The following is an 18,495-nucleotide window of genomic DNA, read 5'->3' as shown; positions in this document are numbered from 1 at the left end:
AAATTTAAAATTCAAACCAAATCCCCTTGGAAGCTTCTCCCCAGGCAGCGAATGAGTCTGGAACCTGCCCTTCTGAAGCAATTAAATAAATACGAGCTTACAAATATCCCCAAATTTTGAATATTAATTCAGTCAGGCTGGGAGACGGCAACAGGAAGAGAGAAAAGTTTAAAATCCAGTTGAATTACCCATTTCTTTGCATTTTTCAAATATTCACCCGGAAATGCTTTGAAAGAATAACCTATATGAGTCACCAGGGAGACCAACTCCTTAAAAAAAAAAATAAACGACTTGAGTTGGTTAAATGAGAATATTTCCTCCACAGGATGACGCAGTTTAGAGAGAAGAATTGCCCTTTCAAAAGAATATTGTGTTTGAAAGCCTGGGATACAGTTTCTTCTTTGGCTTCCGCTGCGGACTATTTTAAACTTCCTGCTGTTACAGCACCGTACATACACAAAAAGTAAAGAAGGAATCAGTTTCCTAGCGACATTTTCATCAGCAATTATCCTCCTAAATCGTACTGCCTGATTCACCACGCCGTTTGAGCAATGAATGCTCGTTTGCTATTAAAAGTGCCGAGGACTACAATGATACGCAAATTTATGTTCTGATATGTACGTGAATTCCTTCGAGTCCATCAAATCGGAGCCTTACTGAATCTTAAAGTGAACTCAGACATAGATAAGATCAGTCACTGAAATAAGGTCCCGTTTACAAGAGGTTTATTCTAGGCTTGTAACTTCGACCCAAACCTCTAAATCCATTTTTTTTACACAAAGTTATTTTTTTATCCCAAATAGGAAAAATGCCTTTCCACTGTCATTTATAAAATTTCGAGCAATTTGGGCTAATGGGACCTAGAGAAACCACGGCTTTGGTACGTATCCTAACCAGGATAGCCGCCTCCCTCCTGCCCTTCCTTTAAACTCTGAAACAATCGAAGACCGACAAATCCTGCGCTTGGCGTCTCCACCCGTTTAGAAGCGATTCCTCCAGATTACAGGCGTTGAGTGACATCTTCCCTTTCCGTAAACGGAATCCCTTCAAGTAGAAAGCTAGCCCTTTAGCGACCCTTTTAAGCCAGCTGTTTTATTCGAAGGACCGCGCGCGCACATCCTTGTAATATAAAGAATTGCAGGCAAAAAAACGACGAAACTTTTTGCGCCTTTGGCGAAAACGCAGGACCGCGTGCGGTATTCGCAAAGCATTCGAGCACGTGATACCACTCCGGCTCAGCTCTTTCCACGGGCCACGTGTTGCATTTTCCCAGGGGTTGCGTCTTTCGGGGAAGTTTAAACTTTGCCGAGTCCAGGACTTTCCCACCCCGACTTCCTCGCAGGAAAACGCACACCACACTTGCAAGAGCCCTCCGCCACCCTCCTTTTGCTAATCTTTCCTCCCCAGAAAAAACGCACGGGGCTTTTGGGCTCCGCATCCCGCCGGCGGGACGCTCAATCCCGGGAGCCAAGCCTTTTGGTGATTCAAATTCGGCAGCCTCCGCCTCTTGCTCCTGCCCCGCCCTTGCCTGGACTGGGACTGGGACCAGTAGGGAGCGACCTCAGCCTTCCTTCCCCGGTTGTTGTTAGAGGACATTTCCTTCGGCTTCCCCAGGACCACCACGAAACTCCGATTCTAGCTTTATCCGCTTTCCATACCTATCTATATGCGGCGGGTGAGTCCGATTGGGCAATATTTCGCTCTGTTTTCTCTTACACCCCCCTCCCCCCGCAATCTCCATAGCTAAACCAGAGCACTGATTAATTTCCTCTGCCCCCTTAATATGCCCTCAAATCTTGAGAAATAAAAGGAGATGTAAAAAGAGCAAGAGTTCGGCTGCGCATGTACGGAGTTCCTTCTTGCTTCCCAGGCCGAAGCTAAACCGTGGGAGGGGAGAAATCTTGGCAGAAGCAGTGTTTTGTTGGAAAAAGTAGTTGCCAGATTGTGTAAGAGAAGAGACAGCTAAGAGGCCCGGCTTTCCTTTAATTCCAACATTTGCAAAAATAATAATAATAATTTTGTAGCAAGTTATCCAATAGTAACAATATGTTATTCTTTTTTAAAAAAAAATAACAGGTAAGGGCCCTTTTATAGGAAATGAATATAGGTCTGTCAGTACAATACATTCAAGTTGATCCTAGCTTTCAAACCATATTGGCTTAATTCTGGCTCACACGATACACATAAAAAATAAAATTGTCTTTTGGTGTAGTGTGTTGGTGAGCCAACCTGAATATATGTTTGTACGCAAACCTTTACGGTCAAAAGTGCTGGAATTTAAATACCAAATTTTAAATTCATCGATGTCCAAAATAAGCTAATTCATTCACAAAATAGTTCCGATGGGTCTGCCTGATAGTTCTTTTGATGAGTACAATGCCATAACTCAATGGAACTTTTTATACCCAAGGATAATCTACCTCCAGCATGTGAAAAACTGAAATATCCTGCTTGGTGAGCTGGTGGTAAAATTTTTAAAGTTACAAAGCCAGAGGAAAGTGGCTTTTTAAAAAAAATATGAAATGTTTATATGAAAAGTCCCATAGATTTCAATAGGACTTTCTTACATTAAAGATTAAGGCTTAATGAAAAAGATGAAGGCAACGGGGGAATTTTTAAGGCTGTTTGAGATTGTTACCTATTTAAAAGTTTGGCATAACAGGTGAAATGTGGAAATCTTGACGAAACCTTGTTTATGGCTACACATGGTATATGAACACAATTAAATATATTGTGTTCTATAAATCATGACCATAGCCTCATATTTGCTATCTGGAATGCTCCCACTAAAAATCTGGGACAAAACTCTTCTAACCTCAATCAACTTGTGTTGCCAATTCTGGGCTGGGTTGCTTAATGGGACCCCAACATCCTACTCAAATCCAGACCTTGTCTCCATTTCCCTTAGCAACTGGTGGTTTTCTCTACTTATCTTTTTCTTCCTTGATGAATATCCAGTGGACAAATTTGGCCTAAGGCTAAGACTGATCTTTAAAAGAATTATTCCTGTGTTTATATTTTTAATTAATTAATTAATGGTCTTCCGGGTGCGCTTCAAGGTTTTGGTTACTATCTTTAGAGCGCTCCATGGCTCAGGACCAGGGTACTTACGAGACCGCCTCCTGCCACCAATAGCCTCTCACCGACCAGTTCGCTCCCATAGAGAGGGACTCCTCAGGGTGCCGTCGGCCAAACAATGTCAACTGACGGCCCCCAGGGGGAGAGCCTTTTCTGTGGGGGCACCTACCATCTGGAACAGGCTTCCCCCAGAGTTACGAAACATCCAAGACTTACGCATTTTCCGCCGAGCCCTGAAAACATTTCTATTCCAACAAGCTGGTCTGGCCTAACTCTCCCTTTTTAATTGGCTTTTAAACTGTCTTTTAAATTGGGTTTTAAACCTCTTTAGATAAATTTGGATGTTTTTAATCTTTGAGCCTAAATTACTTAATCTGTTTCTTAATAGTTTTTAACTTCTATATGTATTTGTATTTATTATGGCTGTTCACTGCCCTGAGTCCTTCGGGAGTAGGGCGGTATACAAATATGAAAAAATAAAAAATAAAAAAAATAATTGGAACTAGTGCTACAATGCTGTAGTAGTCTTCTGTGGCCATCAGCTTCTCAATAGAGCCATCAAAATGAAGGAATTTTTTTTTCAGTCAAAGAGCTTCTACCCAGTGTTTATACTGCAATTCCACTAAGTCTTATTCATGGGGGCTCCCAGAAATATTGTGTCCCCTAAATGAAGTTCTAATCTGAGGCAGGAAAAAAAGAGGGCAAGCATTAAGAATTAAAAGGTTTCTTCTGATTCAAGAAGATTGTTTTTATGTCCTTAAATCCTGAATTTTGCATGTGTGTTTTGTTTTAAACCAGTTTGGGGTGAGGTCGGAGAAGAAAACTTGTTTACAGCCCTTTGTATGGATTGTAGGTTATTTGAAGGACAGATAAAATTCACAAAAAGCCATAGTATATAACAATAGATCTTCACTGTTAAGGCTAGAGTAGCTTTATTGTTATAAACAGTACAGCAGCTTGTTCTTCTTGACTGTGAGGGTTTAGCTTGATTTAAATTAAATTATAAAATCAGAAACCAGTGCGTGTTGTCTTGATTCATTCCCAAGGCAATACTTGAGGTCAATGCTAATCCCTTTCTTTGCACTGTCTGGGTTGGCAAGAGGCAAAGCGTGGCCGTATTTGCATATGGAATAAAGGAATCAGATTCTGGTAATCAAAAATTGCCATGGTAAACCCTAAGGCAGAATCTATTAACTGCATTGGTTGGCTTTTCAAAACCCAGAAAGTAAAAATTATTCTTAATATGATTGATAAATTCAGCCACTGTGATTTGTACAGTAGATCTTCCCTGTACCTTGGTGATTTATTCCATAAATCTGTATAAACCATGGTTCCTTTTAAGGCTGATTGGCTATACTTGATACACTATGCTGATTAATGGTTAATACTATTAAGATTTCCAAAATTAGCACTTTTCCAGGATTTGCTCAGCACATGCAACCATAAACATTCTTTCCTATGTTTTATCATATTTATATGTATACTGTGAGCTTATGCACCAGAGACAAGTTCCTTGTGTGCCTGATCACACTTGCCCAATAAAGAATTCTATTCTGTCCTGTCCTGTCCTGTCCTGTCCTATCCTATCGAATTATAATAAACATTACTTGGTTCTTACATAGCTCTAAGCTGGAAACTCTGATATACAAAATGGAATGTTTAATTCAATTATGGCTTATATGTCTTGTTTCTTACCTACTTACTTGCTTAAAAATGGCAATGCAATGCAAAAATGGACCATCAAGATCTTTGTGAGCATTTTCTCCTGGCAAATTTGCAGAGAATTCAATGTTTGCCTAATAATAATAACAACTGACCTTGCCTTGGCACAAAAGCTAACAGAGTTAGAACCGATTAGCTTTTGTAGGGGAGACTTGAAGGACTACCGGTATAATTAGACTTCTTTTTCTTCTGTTCAATTGTGCCCAATTCTCAAGAGACTACTCTGCAGTTTTCTTGGTAAGATTTTTCAGAAGTTGTTTGCCATTGTTAACTCCTAGGGCTGAGAGAAAATGACTGGCCCAAGGTCACCCAGCTGACTTTATGTCCAAAGCAGAACTAGAACTCACGTTCTCCTAGTTTCTAACCTTCTTTATGCAGAAGGAGGAAAACTGCTTCTAGGCAGATACCAGTATAAGACTTCTATGAAAAGAAACAGTTGTTTTTCTACTGCCTTTTCTGCTTAAAATATATGGTAGTAATAATGGTTTCATTATAATAATGTTAGAAAGAAACTAATATAAATTGTATTATTGTACAATATAATTCTTTGTGAAGTTGAGGGAAGAATCTTAATAGAGAAAATAACAGGAGGCGAAATATAAACGTACTCTATGCATTAATAAGCAAGTATCTAGTGTAGCTTAAAGGCTATGATCTGCCAGTTGCTCCGAAGTGGGATGAAGCTAGCAATCAAAAAGCATGTTTTCAGACTTTTTTCCCCCCTTGTCCTCATAAAACTTTCCACAGACCACACCCATGCAAAATTGTTCTGACTCTTTTTTCCCTTCAGGCATTCCTCTTCTCTCTGCTAATGTGCGTATAACAATCTGGAAACAGATCTCTTGTACTGGAGAAAAATTATTGGATTATCTTCAACTCTGGCAGTCCACAACAGTAGCAGTGTGTGTTGTATATTTTGTAAATAGCTGCTTCACAGGTTTCAGGTTAGGATGAACATGCATTAGTTGGTCCTTCCTTTCATAGCACTTACCAAAATACATTGAAGATTTGGAAGAAAATTAAAAGTAAATACAATTTATCTGCCAGAAACACACACAAGAAAAAACCTGCAGGTTTGAAAAAGCCTGATGGAGTAATTTTGACGATTAATCCACAATTAAAACTAAAATTGTTATTAACAGATGAAAATGGTAGGTATGTGGTAGTTGAAATCAAAATGCAAGGAATTAAATATTATACAGGTAGTCCTTGACGTATGACCACAATTATGCCAAAATCTCTGTTGCTAAGTGAGACAGTTTTGCCCCATTTTTTGACCTGTCTTGCCACAGTTGCCAAGTGAATTAATGTAGTTGTTTGGTTAGTAACCCAGTTGTTAAATGAATCTGGCTTCCCCATTTACTTTACTTGTCAGAAGGTCGTAAAAGGGGATCACATGACCCCAGGATACTGCAACCCTCATAAAGTGTCTGAATTATGACGACGTGATCATGTGGATGCTACAATAATCGTAAGTCATGTCACTTTTTTCAGTGCCCTTTAGTTTAGTTAGTTTACTTTATTGTCATTGTACCTTGTACAACGAAATTAAATGCCATCTTGTGTACATTATAACTATAAAAATAAAACACAAACACACATCCGTCACATTCACATGCATTAATATTACACTATACAGTAGTGTATACCTTTCTAAGGTAGGTGAAATGAGGATCCAGTTTGTGGGGGCAATAAGCTGACTTTGTATAAAATATACAAAAGTATGAAGGCTATTGCTTAACGCATTGTAAGCTGCCCTGAGTCTCCGGAGAAGGGCGGCATATAAATCAAATTAAAAAAAAAAAAAAGAATTCAATTTAGTGACTGCCCTGGGATAGAAGCTGTTTTTCAGCCTATTTGTCCTTGTTTTTATTTTCCTGTACCACCTGCCAGATGGTAATAGTTCAAAAAAAGGATGCCCAGGATGAGTTGGATCTTTTAGAATGTTTTGAACTTTCTTTTGAGCTTGTAACTTTGAATGGTCACTTTGCAACTATACAACACTATGGACTGTTGTAAGTTGAGGACTACCTGTAAATTGTTAGTCTTTACATACAAAATGATGACAAGGGTTCATGCAATTAGTGCCTAATGAAACCATACAAATTTTACTAGTGGATGCCTCGGAGCTCTGTTTCTCTTCTCATCTTCTCTGAGCTGAAGAAGCTTCTTGGGTGAAAAGAGAAATGTCTTCAAAGAAAAACAAGAAAGTCCAGTTGCCTCTTGAAAAAAAAAAACTTTGGGACAGGGCTCTAAGGTCAGAACTGAAGAAGCTTCTTGGATGAGAAGCATCTTTGGGGCAACTATGACCTGGATGACTGAGAATCTCCATAGACCTTTAGAGTCCTGTATGAATCAATTCATCAATCCAATTCATTCCAATTACTGTATGAATCCGTTGGATTTCTTTTGAAGCTTGGCTCAAGGCTCATGTTTTAATTAGGGCATCTGTCAGAGCCCTGACAGCTACATTTTTCTAAACCAGAATTTACTGTGATTCGTGAACCTAGTAATTGCAGAGAGGCAAATAATGTTGCATGTGTCATGATGTCACACACATGTAGATGTCATGATGCATATGATTTCATTGTACCAAATTCCTTTGTCAACAAACGTTGAAACTGAGGGTTTAATAACAACAGTTAATCTTGAACTTACCACCATTCATTTAGAGAGCGTTTGAAGTTACCTCAGCATTGAAAAAAGTGATTTATGACCATTTTTCACATTTACAACTGTTACAGCAACCCCATGCTCACCTGATCAAAATTCAGATTTTTTGCTAACTGTTTATGACAGTTGCAGTGTTCCAGGATCACCTTTTGTAACCTTCTGACAGGCAAAGTCAGTGGGGAAGCCAGTGTTATTTGCTTACTAAACAACTGCAGTGATTCACTTAACAATCGTGGCAACAAAGGTCATAAAATGGAGCAAAACTCACTTAACTGTCTTGCTTAGCAATGGAAATTTTGGGCTCCGTTGTGGTCATAAGTTGAGGACTACCTGTATTGCAATGCTGAGCACCCATTTACGTGAGATAGCATGAACCCAGAAGGGCAAAATTCATGTAAAGTGAAAAAGACAGAAATCACACCAGAAGGCAAATCTCACAAGGTTTCATGGCAGGAATGCGGACTTTTTTTTTTAAAAAAAAATACTGGTAATGTTTTAAATTTAGGTTCCTGTAGATGATATCCTGAAGTGTTTGGAATAATATCTCACTTACATTAGTCTCTTAATTCAGGGATGAAATCCAGCAGGCTCTGATAGGTTCTGGAGAACCGGTAGCAGCAATCTTGAGTAGTTTGGAGAACTGGCAAATACCACCTCTGGCTGGCCCCAGAGTGGGGTGGGAATGGAGATTTTGCAATATCCTTCCCCCAGGAGGGGGGAGGGAATGGGGATTTTACAGTATCCTTTCTCTGGAGTGGGGCGGGAATGGGGATTTTGCAGTATCCTTCCCCTGGAGTGGGGAGGGAATGGGGATTTTGCAGTAGCCTTCCCCTGGAGTGGGGAGGGAATGGAGATTTTGCAATATCCTTCCCCCAGGAGTGGGGAGGGAATGGGGATTTTGCAGTATCCTTCCCCTGGAGTGGGGAGGGAATGGAGATTTTGCAATATCCTTTACCTGCCACGCCCAGCAAGCCACGCCCACAGAACCGGTAGTAAAAAAAAATGGATTTCACCACTGTCTTAATTCTTCTATCTCTGCTTTTAGGCTAATGGCTTCACCGCCCATCACAATGGGGACGATAACTCTTTGGACAAAGAAGTTGAATCTTTTCTGAGTGACCATCAACAATTCTCTTGCATCAGTGACCTTACCAAAGTGAATCCTGTAACCACCACAACTGGTAAGAGTTCAAACTCTCTTAAAGAAAACAATTTGCTTCAGAGCTACTCCTTTTTCACACACACACAATCGGGTTACTTGCCTGTTCATGAAAACTTTTCTCTCACTTGAAATCAACAGTCAGTTTGCAGTATAGATTGTATCGCCTTTAATATAATTTGATTTAATAGGCTCAATTGAGGTGAGGAGTTGCCTCTTGTAACATCAGAGATATTTGTCATTTCAACAATAACATCATGCAAAAATGACAGGTAGTCCTTGACTTACTACCACAAGCCCAGAATTTTTGTTGCTAAGTAAGACATTTGTTAAGTGAGTTTAGCCCCATTTTTACAACCTTTAATTTAGTTGTTAAGTGAATCACTGCAGCTTTTAAGTTAGTAATATGGTTGTTAAGTGAATCTGGCTTCCCCGTTGAGTTTGCTTATCAGAAGGTCGCAAAAGGGGTTCACATGACCCTGGGACACTGCACCTGTCATAAATATGAACCAGTGGCCAAACATCTGGATTTTGATCATGTGACCATGGGGATGTTGCAATGGTTGTAAGTGTGAAAAATGGTCATAAGCCTCATTTTTCAGTGCCTTTGTAACTTTGAATGGTCGTTAAATGAACTGTTGTAAATTGAGGACTATCTGTATGCCTTTGTGCATAACGCCACTATTTGATATTACGAATTTATACACATGAACATCAACTCCGGAATTCCCAAGCCAACTTGGCAATTGCTGGGGAATTGAAGCTTGCGAAGTCCAATGTGAAGTCAGCTTTGTCTGCCCAAAAAGACATTAGCAGACGAGGCAGAGACTTAGTGTTCTGTATTTTGAAAATGGTAACTAAAATAGATTATTCAAAAGAGAACAGGTAGTAAATATTGACAAAACGTTCTGCTATCTTTAGTTCTGAAGTGTCTGCAAGCAAGATATGCTATCGATGTGTTTTATACCAAAGCGGGGTGCAGCCTTGTGGCCATCAACCCCTTCCGTCCAGTTCAGTCTCTCTACTCACAAGAGCTCATGAAAGAATACCACGCTGTTGCTCGTCTTCAGGTGAGTGGGTATGCCGAAGTGGCTGATTGCTGCCTTTCTGAAAAACCAAACTTTAGTTACTGTATGTTAGAGTAATGCTTTTCAATCTTGGCAACTCTAATATGCCTTCTAAGCTTAGTGGTTTTCTTGCAGACGTTTCATTACCAAGCTAGGTAACGTCATCAGCTCTAGCGTTGGACTCCACAGTTCAACAAAATATTCTCTTCTATCAGTCAAAGATGTGCAGAGTTCAACTCCCAGAATTCCGCAGCCAGCATAAAGCACTAAGCAGAACATGTGCTAGGGCAGTGATGGCTAACCTTTTTGCCGTCGTGTGCCAAAAGTGGGGGGAGTGCGGTGAGGTCGCCCATGTGTGTGCCCCTGCGCATGCGCCCCCCCCCCCACTTTTAGCACATGATGGCACAGTGGGCCCGGTAGGCCTGTTTTTCACCCTCCCCAGGCTCCAGAGGTTTTCTGGGAGCCTGGGGAGGGCAAAAACAGCCTTCCCCACCCTCCCGGAGGCCCTCCGGAGGCCGGAAACAGCCCATTTCCCAACTTCTGGTAGGACAGAAAGGCCCCAAAATCAGCTGGCCGGCACACACATGCACGTTGGAGCTGAGCTACAGCAACGCTCGCGTGCCCAATGATACAGCTCCGTGTGCCACCTGTGGCACCTGTGCCATAGGTTCGCCATCACGGTGCTAGGGCATCATTGCACAAATTATGTAATTTGCAGTTGGTTTTACTTGTTACAATATTTCACATGCTCAGTCTTTGTTTACTAGTTTGGCTGCTAAGTTTCAAAGTACCATATTTTTCGGAGTATAAGACGCACCGGAGTATAAGACGCACCTACCTTTTTTGGTGAGGAAAAGAAGAAAAAGAAATCTCCCTCTGCCTCTGAGCAATTTTGCCTTGTTACAGCAAACAGCCTGCTTTACTTTCAGTTTCGTTTTCAGCGTAGCTTAATTAGCACAAAGAAAAAAAATCTGCTCCAGCAATTTACCTCTTTGCAGAAAGCAGCAGAGACCCTAGCAAAACAGCTGAGAGCAAAACAGCAGAGAGTCAGGAGGCCAATCCAATCAACTTGTGCTAATTAGGCTGTGCTGAAGCTGAAAGGAGCTCTTTTTTCTTGCTGTTTGCTTGCAAGGAGGTAACTGCTGGGAAGCAGAGGCCAAAGGGTGGGGGCCAGTGGGTGGGAGGGCTACATTCGGTGTATAAGACGCACCTAAATTTTCACCCCTTTTAGGGGAGAAAAAGGTGCGTCTTATACTCCGAAAAATACGGTAATTTTGCTGCATGGAATTTTACAATTGTTTTTTCTGATTTGTACGACACCTTGATACAGGCCTATAATAAAATATTGCTAGTACCCATATTTTAAAACAAAGCATTGTTTTAAAGCTTTCTGTCATTTATTTTTTTTGAAATATATTGGGGGAGACCAGTGAGAAGTAGTGCAGTGCATGGTGGAGGTGATGAGTTAGGAGTGGATAGACCTAGCTTTTGGTGTTCTCTTAGGAATGAGTTCAGGTCAGTATTTTTTCTTATTTATTTTATTTATTTATTTTTCATATTTGTATACCGCCCTACTCCCGAAGGACTCAGGGCGGTGAACAGCCATAATAAATATAAATACATATAGAAGTTAAAAACTATTAAGAAACAGATTAAGTAATTTAGGCTCAAAGATTAAAAAACATCCAAATTTATCTAAAGAGGTTTAAAACCCAATTTAAAAGACAGTTTAAAAGCCAATTAAAAAGGGAGAGTTAGGTCAGACCAGCTTGTTGGAATAGAAATGTTTTCAGGGCTCGGCGGAAAATGCGTAAGTCTTGGATGTTTCGTAACTCCGGGGGAAGCCCGTTCCAGATGGTAGGTGCCCCCACAGAAAAGGCTCTCCCCCTGGGGGCCGTCAGTCGACATTGTTTGGCCGACGGCACCCTGAGGAGTCCCTCTCTATGGGAGCGAACTGGTCGGTGAGAGGCTATTGGTGGCAGGAGGCGGTCTCGTAAGTACCCTGGTCCTGAGCCATGGAGCGCTCTAAAGATAGTAACCAAAACCTTGAAGCGCACCCGGAAGACCACTGGGAGCCAGTGCAGCTCGCGCAGGAGGGGGGTTACATGAGAGCGCCACATTGCTCCCATTACCACCCGTGCGGCCGCATTCTGGACCAGTTGGAGCCTTCGGGTGCTTCTCAAGGGGAGCCCCATGTAGAGAGCATTACAATAATCCAGGCATGAGGTGACAAGGGCGTGAGTGACAAACATAGATTAGCCCTAACAAACATAGATTCTGTCACAGGCCATCTAATAAACAAAACTGCACCAGCACAATGTGTTTTGGTAGCTTCAGGGTAAGAAATCAGTGAGCACAATGTAAAAACAAGCAGATCTTGCAGTGTGGGAAGAATTCAAAGAAAGACCACAACAACTGTTGGAGATTAGAAGACAGGGCATTTGCAAGAACCAAGGCACATGAACAGGCCAACCCTGGCTTTAGTTAATTTTCCAATTCTGGTTCAGTCCACAGGGTTCATGTCCAGTTGTGTCCATGAGTTGTGTGTGTATCAAAACAGACAAGATGGCAATCCAACATCCATCCAGGATGCTACTGTTGAGTCCATTTTGCGGAAAGGTTTCAGTCTGCCATTGAATTGCCTGTTTTCATTTTTCTTTCCAATTGCTTGTGTACTTTTTCTTCCTTAGGAATTAAAACCTCACATTTTCACGGTAGCAGAAGAAAGCTACCGAAATGTCCAGAGCCAGATTCCATTAGTCAATCAGTCCATAATTGTTAGCGGGGAAAGTGGTGCTGGTAAGGTAAGCTGAGATCTCTTTAAAACTGTTTTGGGGAAATTTTGCATGCTTCTTTCTGGTTGAATCAAACTATACATATGTGCAACCAGCAGATTTTTTGACCTGGCTTCAGAAGGTTGCCACTCTAACCCACTTTTCCGTGTTAGAAGTTAAGGCTTTGAGTTTCACCCCCTTCCAGTTTTGACTTGAATGGAATCAGTTTGTTCTTGCATCTGCATAACTGTACTGGATCAGGATTAAAGAGAGATTTCAGATCTTGTTAAAGATGGTGTTTGATTCAAGATCTGTTTCTAGACATGGACCTCCCGCTGCCTGATGAAGTTTTATGCCACTGTTGCAGCTTCATCTGACATCCCGGAAGGCAGTATAACAGTGGAGAGAATAGAGCAACGAGTGTTGGATTCCAATCCTGTCATGGAAGCTTTTGGTAAGTATGATCTTTTTAATAAACAAAATGTTTGCTCTAGGACAGGGGTCCCCAACCCTCGAGCCGAGGCCTGTTCAGAACTAGGCTGCATAAGCAGTGCGTGCCCGCCATTCACACAGAACCATCCATCCTCTCCTCCCACCGGTCTGCCAAGCCGACAAGGTTGGGGACCAATGCTCTAGCAAACGGTACAATCCAATTCAATTAAAAAATAAATCTGATCCAATGTTTCTCAATCTTGGCAACTTTAAGATAGGTGGACTTCAACTCCCAGAATTCCCCCTGCTGGCTGGAGAATTCTGGGAGTTGTAGTCCACCTGTCTTAAACTTGGCAAGGTTGAGAAACACTGATCTAGTCTGTTCAAGCCGTTCCAGACCATAAATGTCCATAGCAAGCTATCAGAATAATCAGATGTGCATTATGATGTCATCTAACAAGCTTTATTCTTTTTGTACCTCTGCGCAATATTGTAATGTAAGGATAAATTTTGTAGTGCAGCCCGTTTTGCTGAGACACCTGTGAAAAACGGGCTGCAATACAAACTTTATGTTTATGTTACAATATTGTGCAGAGGTACAAAAAGAACAAAGCTTGTTAGATGAAACAAGAAGCGTTCTTCTTAGTTTAAAAATACTCCTCAAGGCATAGTTCTTGCATGTAGTTTTTTCCAGCCGATTATGAAGTCAGACATACCCAACAAAAATTGTCTAAACACAGCCATGAATAAAAAAGTGTGACTGGCTTTCCACATTGCCCCAAGCTACATTTTGTAAAAAAAAACCCAACAACAACCCACAACTGGTTGATTCACAAAAGGCGCTAAATTATATAAAGGAGTGGCCACATTTGGGGACCTTGAGGGCCACAAGATGTAAGGCAATTAAACTAATTGGATAAAACTGGTTTGAGAGATGCCATTTTTAAAAATTATATTAGTCCAGTTCTGAGCCTTGCATTACTTTCCTGCCTTGAATTGTGAGATGTTGCAATGTCAGCATTATTAGCTAGATAGACTATAGAAGAAACAGGATTTTAGGCTACACACACACATACATACATACACACATGCACACACACTTAAATCACAGCCAAGTTTACACAGCGTGTTATGTCAAATTCCCTTGCATGTTAGCATAATGCTCAATTTCTCTTTTACCTTCATTCATATTTCCTTTAACCTTTGTGATAGGCATGTGTGTCTTGCATATTGCCAGGTTTTTTTTTGTTAATTTCACAGGAAACGCATGCACCCTTCGGAATAACAACAGCAGCCGCTTTGGGAAATATATCCAACTTCACTTAAATAGGTATTGTCAATTCACTCACATAGTGATATTCTATTTTAACATTGCAATGATCAAGTTTCAGATTTAAGGTTAAAAAGATACATTCTCCTTTGAGTCCAGTTCACCTCCTGGTGATCTTAAGCATTTCTTCCACGACTTTTATTTTTATAATATATTTTATATATACCGTATTTTGATTGATATATATATATATATATTTGAAAAGTCAATGGATTTGAGCTCCAATCCAGTCTGGAGCTTTGGAAAATATATTTGAAAGATGTCACATAGGCAGTCCCTGATTTATGACCCAGATTTCAACTGGATTGCTGGATTTAAGTCATTACAGTCATAAGTCAAGGGTCTCAGGTGATCAGACCTGATTTTATGACACTTTTTGCAGTGGTCATTAAGTGATTTGCTGTGGTTGTGAAGCAAATCCACAATCATTACATGGATGCTGCACTCATAAGTGTGAACCATTCTTCCAAACAGGTGTCTTTTGCCAGAAACCAGCAAAAAAAAATATGCCAGAAACCAGCAAAAAAGTCACAAGTTATGGTCACATGATGGAGGCACATTACATCTGATCATAAGGCACACTGATTGCCAAGTGCCCAAAATGTGGTCACATGACTGCCATGGGAGGAGTAAGTGGCACGACACTTCATAATTGTCATAAATGCTTTAGGGGCCATAAAGTAGCTGTTCCAGGCCTATAATACAGGTAGTCCTAACATGACCATAATTGAGCCCAAAATTTCTGTTGCTAAGTGAGACATTTGTTAAGTGAATTTTGCCCCATTTTACAACCTGTCTTGCCACAGGTTGTTAAGTGAATCATTGCAGTTGTTAAATTAGTAACATCCTTGTTAAGTGAATCTTGCTTCCCCGTTGACTTTGCTTGTCAGAAGGCCGCAAAAGAGCTTAGGACACAGGAACCGTCATAGGTATGAATCAGTTGCCAAGCATCTGAATTTTAATCACATGATCATGGAGATGCTACCAAGGTCATAAGTGTGAAAAACGGTCCTTAGGTCACTTTTTTCAGTGCCGTGGAAACTTCAAATGGTCACTAAGTGAACTGTTTTAAGTCGAGGACTGTCTGTAATTTCAAACAGTCATTAAGCCACTAGTTGTAAATTGAGGACTCTGTATTCTGGGCAAGGATTTATGCATTGCATCCAGGGGTGGGATCAAAACAAGCAAGATAACCAATGCGGCATTAAGGTAGAAGGGTGGAGTTTGCATCATGCATTGCCATTTGCCATCCTGTCTACTTTGAATGCCCATCAAATATGTTGGAACTGCATCTCCCAGAATCCTCAGTATTTGTGGTCATTGATTGGCATTCATGAAGATATAATCCTTGCTTTTTGCTATCCATTGGGTTGGGAAAGCCTGTGTGTGAAGAGAGGCCTTTTGGAATAGAACGGGAAATGTAATTTTGCTGGTTTTCCACTGCTCTTAGAGAGCCTATGAATTTAATTTTAAACTGCCATTCTGCAGATCTCAGCTTTTAACAAGTGCTTCCGTTCAGACTTTTCTTCTGGAGAAAACAAGAGTTGCTTATCAAGCCCCTCAGGAAAGGAATTTCCATATTTTTTACCAGGTTTGTATCTCTACTGTGTTTGTTTAACGTAAATCAATAACTTCCTTTTTAAAAATTTGTATGCATATAAAGATACTTAAAATTAGTTCTGATTTGTTCAGTGGAATAACCAGTTTGCTTCAATTGTTTGGGGGAAAATAGGAGGGAGGAATATTAGGTTTATTCACTGTCTTGTGTTCATACACACACACACACACAGAGAGAGAGAGAGAGAGAGATATGCAGGTAGTCCTCAATTTACGACCACAATGGAGCCCAAAACAGGTTGCTAAGTGAGAAATTTGTTATGTGAATTTTGCCCCATTTTACAACTTTTCTTGCCAAGTTTGTTAAATGAACCAATACAGTTATTAAATAAGTAATACAGTTGTAACTTTGAACGGTCACTAAGTAAACTGTTGTAAGTCGAGGACTACCTGTACCTACTCAGAACAGCTTACACCCTGCGAGGATGCCTTTAACACCACCAGACAAAAACACCCGCCTATCCCGTATCCTTGGATAGGACTTGATAGGTGGACAAAAATACTGCCTCCAGTCTAAGCTTCTGGCGGATTGTGCGACCAACCATAATATGCCAGCAAAGTCAAGATTCTTTGAACTGAGCCTGACTTCTAGGAACATTGCAAATTTAGCCATTCAAGGGATGCAAAAGAGAGTTGCATTGTCTTCTTTCCATAATTTCCCAATTTATCCTGTAATCCTGGGATTTCTTTATGGTCTCCCATCCAAGTACTAACCAGATTCATTCCTTCTCAGCTGTAAGTTTAGTTACTAGATGCCTATGAATTCTTTGTCTAATGGTTAAACCTATGCTGGCTGGAAAATTCTAGGAGTTTTAAATCCACAAGTCTTAAAGCTGCCAAGTTTGAAGACCTCTGGGTTAAACCATAGTTGCTTTTAAATATTGATCCTGTTGCCATCATTGTGTTAAACTCATTTAATAATCTAGTTTCTGAATTCTCTCAATACAAGTATGCCTGATTTAATATTAACTTTGGGTGCAGAGGGTAGCATGTTATACAGCTGGTTTGGTTTGGTTTGGTTTGTTTCCATCTTAGCCGGTATTGGCTGACCTAAAAAAAATGAAAAAGGTTCAGTTCTGGTTAGACTTTGGACAGGAGGCCACCAGGAGATCCCAGAAATGTAAGCTAGAAGTTGCCATGTGCCCAAATTCAACTTAAGCAAGACGATCATCACTGTACAAATTCAGTAAATGGGTTAATTCGGTAAGCACATTCAGCAGGTTCTGTAAATGCAGCTGTATGAGGATGACAGTCAGTACCTAGGACACCAGTGTAGGTTTGAGGGAAATTGCCAAGCTGTTTTTTTTTTTTTACTTTCCAGATTGCAAAGGGAGCCACGCAGGATGAGCGCCGAGAATGGGATCTTCTGGAGACTGCGCGTTTCTGTTGGCTTCCAAATTCTGAAGAGACTCTAGAAGGTAGCATTTGGAAACCCAGACCTTTAGGCTTTTTTTAAAGAAACGGAGGAGATTGACTGTACGCCTACATAAATAGAATTTAATGTAACTAATATAATTTCCTTAAGATGAATTGCTGTTGCAGAAAAGGCGACTAGATGAAAACTGCTGGAGCAAATTCTGAGGCTAGCATTCAAACAAAGATAAGGACAAACTCCTATGGTGAACTCCTATGCCTTTTATTAAAAAAACTCTCAGTCCTATTCATTTGAAAGGATTTTTACATACTGTGTTTCCCCGAAAATAAGACATCCCCTGATAATAAGCCCAATTGGGCTTTTGACCGCATGCGCTAAAATAAGCTCCCTCCCCCCCCGAAGATAAGCCCTCCTCAAAAATATTTAAACACATCTGGAACCAGTCCCCATTTCCTCTGGTTAGGGTTAGGGAAACAGCTGGAAATCAGGTAAGACGGCAAGAGGAGCCCCGTCTTGCTCCACGCGCCCCAAAATAATAAGACCTCCCCAAAAATAAGGCCAAGCACTTATTTCGGGGTTCAAAAAGACAGGATCTTATTTTTGGGAAAACACAGTAATTTCTGAGGCACTTCAGTAGGATTATTTAATTGGAATTTAGTCCCCAGCAAGCCCTGAGATTTTGGTTTGGTTTTAGAAAATTTATTTATTCAGAAAATGTATATGGCTGCCCAACTCACTCTTGGTGACCCCGGACAGCTATTGGGGATGAAACCCCAACACAAAAACCAATAATCTCTCCCCACCCATCCCCATTTCTCTCAGTACTGCCTGGATATACAACATGAGGATTTCCAAATTTCGAAGTTTAATGTGAGAAGTAGGGAAAATACTTTTAAGTACAAGAAAAATGACAATATTTTCTTTCTTTCTATCATGAAAGAGAAAATAAATTTGCTTTTGTCCCATCCATTCTGTTCTTGGACTTCAGCAGTTTGGCCTAATTCAGTACCAGTGCATGTTAACTCAAGGCTGTTGGTTCAGTTGTCGCAACAAATCATCGTTAGGCCTTACAAATCATGATTTGGGACTACATTAGAGCCACCTGATCTTCAGGAGAAAAGAGACAACCTCCATCTAACGAATGTCTTTTTGCCTTGTAGAAGACAGCTTTGATGTCACTCGGGAGGCCATGACCCACCTGGGTATTGACAGTTTCACCCAGAATAATGTTTTTAAGGTCAGTTAAACCTTGGCTCAATAGCAGTTGG

The 18,495-nt window shown here is 40.6% G+C and overlaps 2 protein-coding genes across 2 annotated transcripts in view; one reads left to right on the top strand and one right to left on the bottom strand.

The window, feature by feature from the left end:
* GGNBP2 (gametogenetin binding protein 2) overlaps nt 1-247 on the bottom strand; it is an 82,310-nt gene extending 82,063 nt beyond the window's left edge. The window contains exon 1 of the mRNA XM_070932010.1: nt 189-247. The gene's annotated coding sequence lies outside the window, so the exon portion shown is untranslated. The remainder of the gene's footprint in view (nt 1-188) is intronic.
* Nucleotides 248-1,590: 1,343 nt separating this feature from the next.
* MYO19 (myosin XIX) overlaps nt 1,591-18,495 on the top strand; it is a 39,446-nt gene continuing 22,541 nt past the window's right edge. The window contains exons 1-9 of the mRNA XM_070945170.1: nt 1,591-1,675; nt 8,519-8,654; nt 9,554-9,702; nt 12,390-12,503; nt 12,795-12,927; nt 14,166-14,235; nt 15,724-15,826; nt 17,174-17,270; nt 18,388-18,464. Of these exons, the coding sequence (XP_070801271.1) occupies nt 1,667-1,675; nt 8,519-8,654; nt 9,554-9,702; nt 12,390-12,503; nt 12,795-12,927; nt 14,166-14,235; nt 15,724-15,826; nt 17,174-17,270; nt 18,388-18,464 (888 nt within the window). The 5' untranslated portion in view covers nt 1,591-1,666. The remainder of the gene's footprint in view (nt 1,676-8,518; nt 8,655-9,553; nt 9,703-12,389; nt 12,504-12,794; nt 12,928-14,165; nt 14,236-15,723; nt 15,827-17,173; nt 17,271-18,387; nt 18,465-18,495) is intronic.

Source organism: Pituophis catenifer, unplaced genomic scaffold (genome assembly GCF_029215685.1).
Source record: "Pituophis catenifer annectens isolate HBS135680 unplaced genomic scaffold, rPitCat1.0.hap2 SCAF_1, whole genome shotgun sequence".
NCBI classification, from domain to species: Eukaryota; Metazoa; Chordata; class Lepidosauria; order Squamata; family Colubridae; genus Pituophis; species Pituophis catenifer.
The sequence above is the reverse complement of the archived record's forward strand: the minus strand, read 5'-3'. Positions and strand labels throughout refer to the sequence as shown.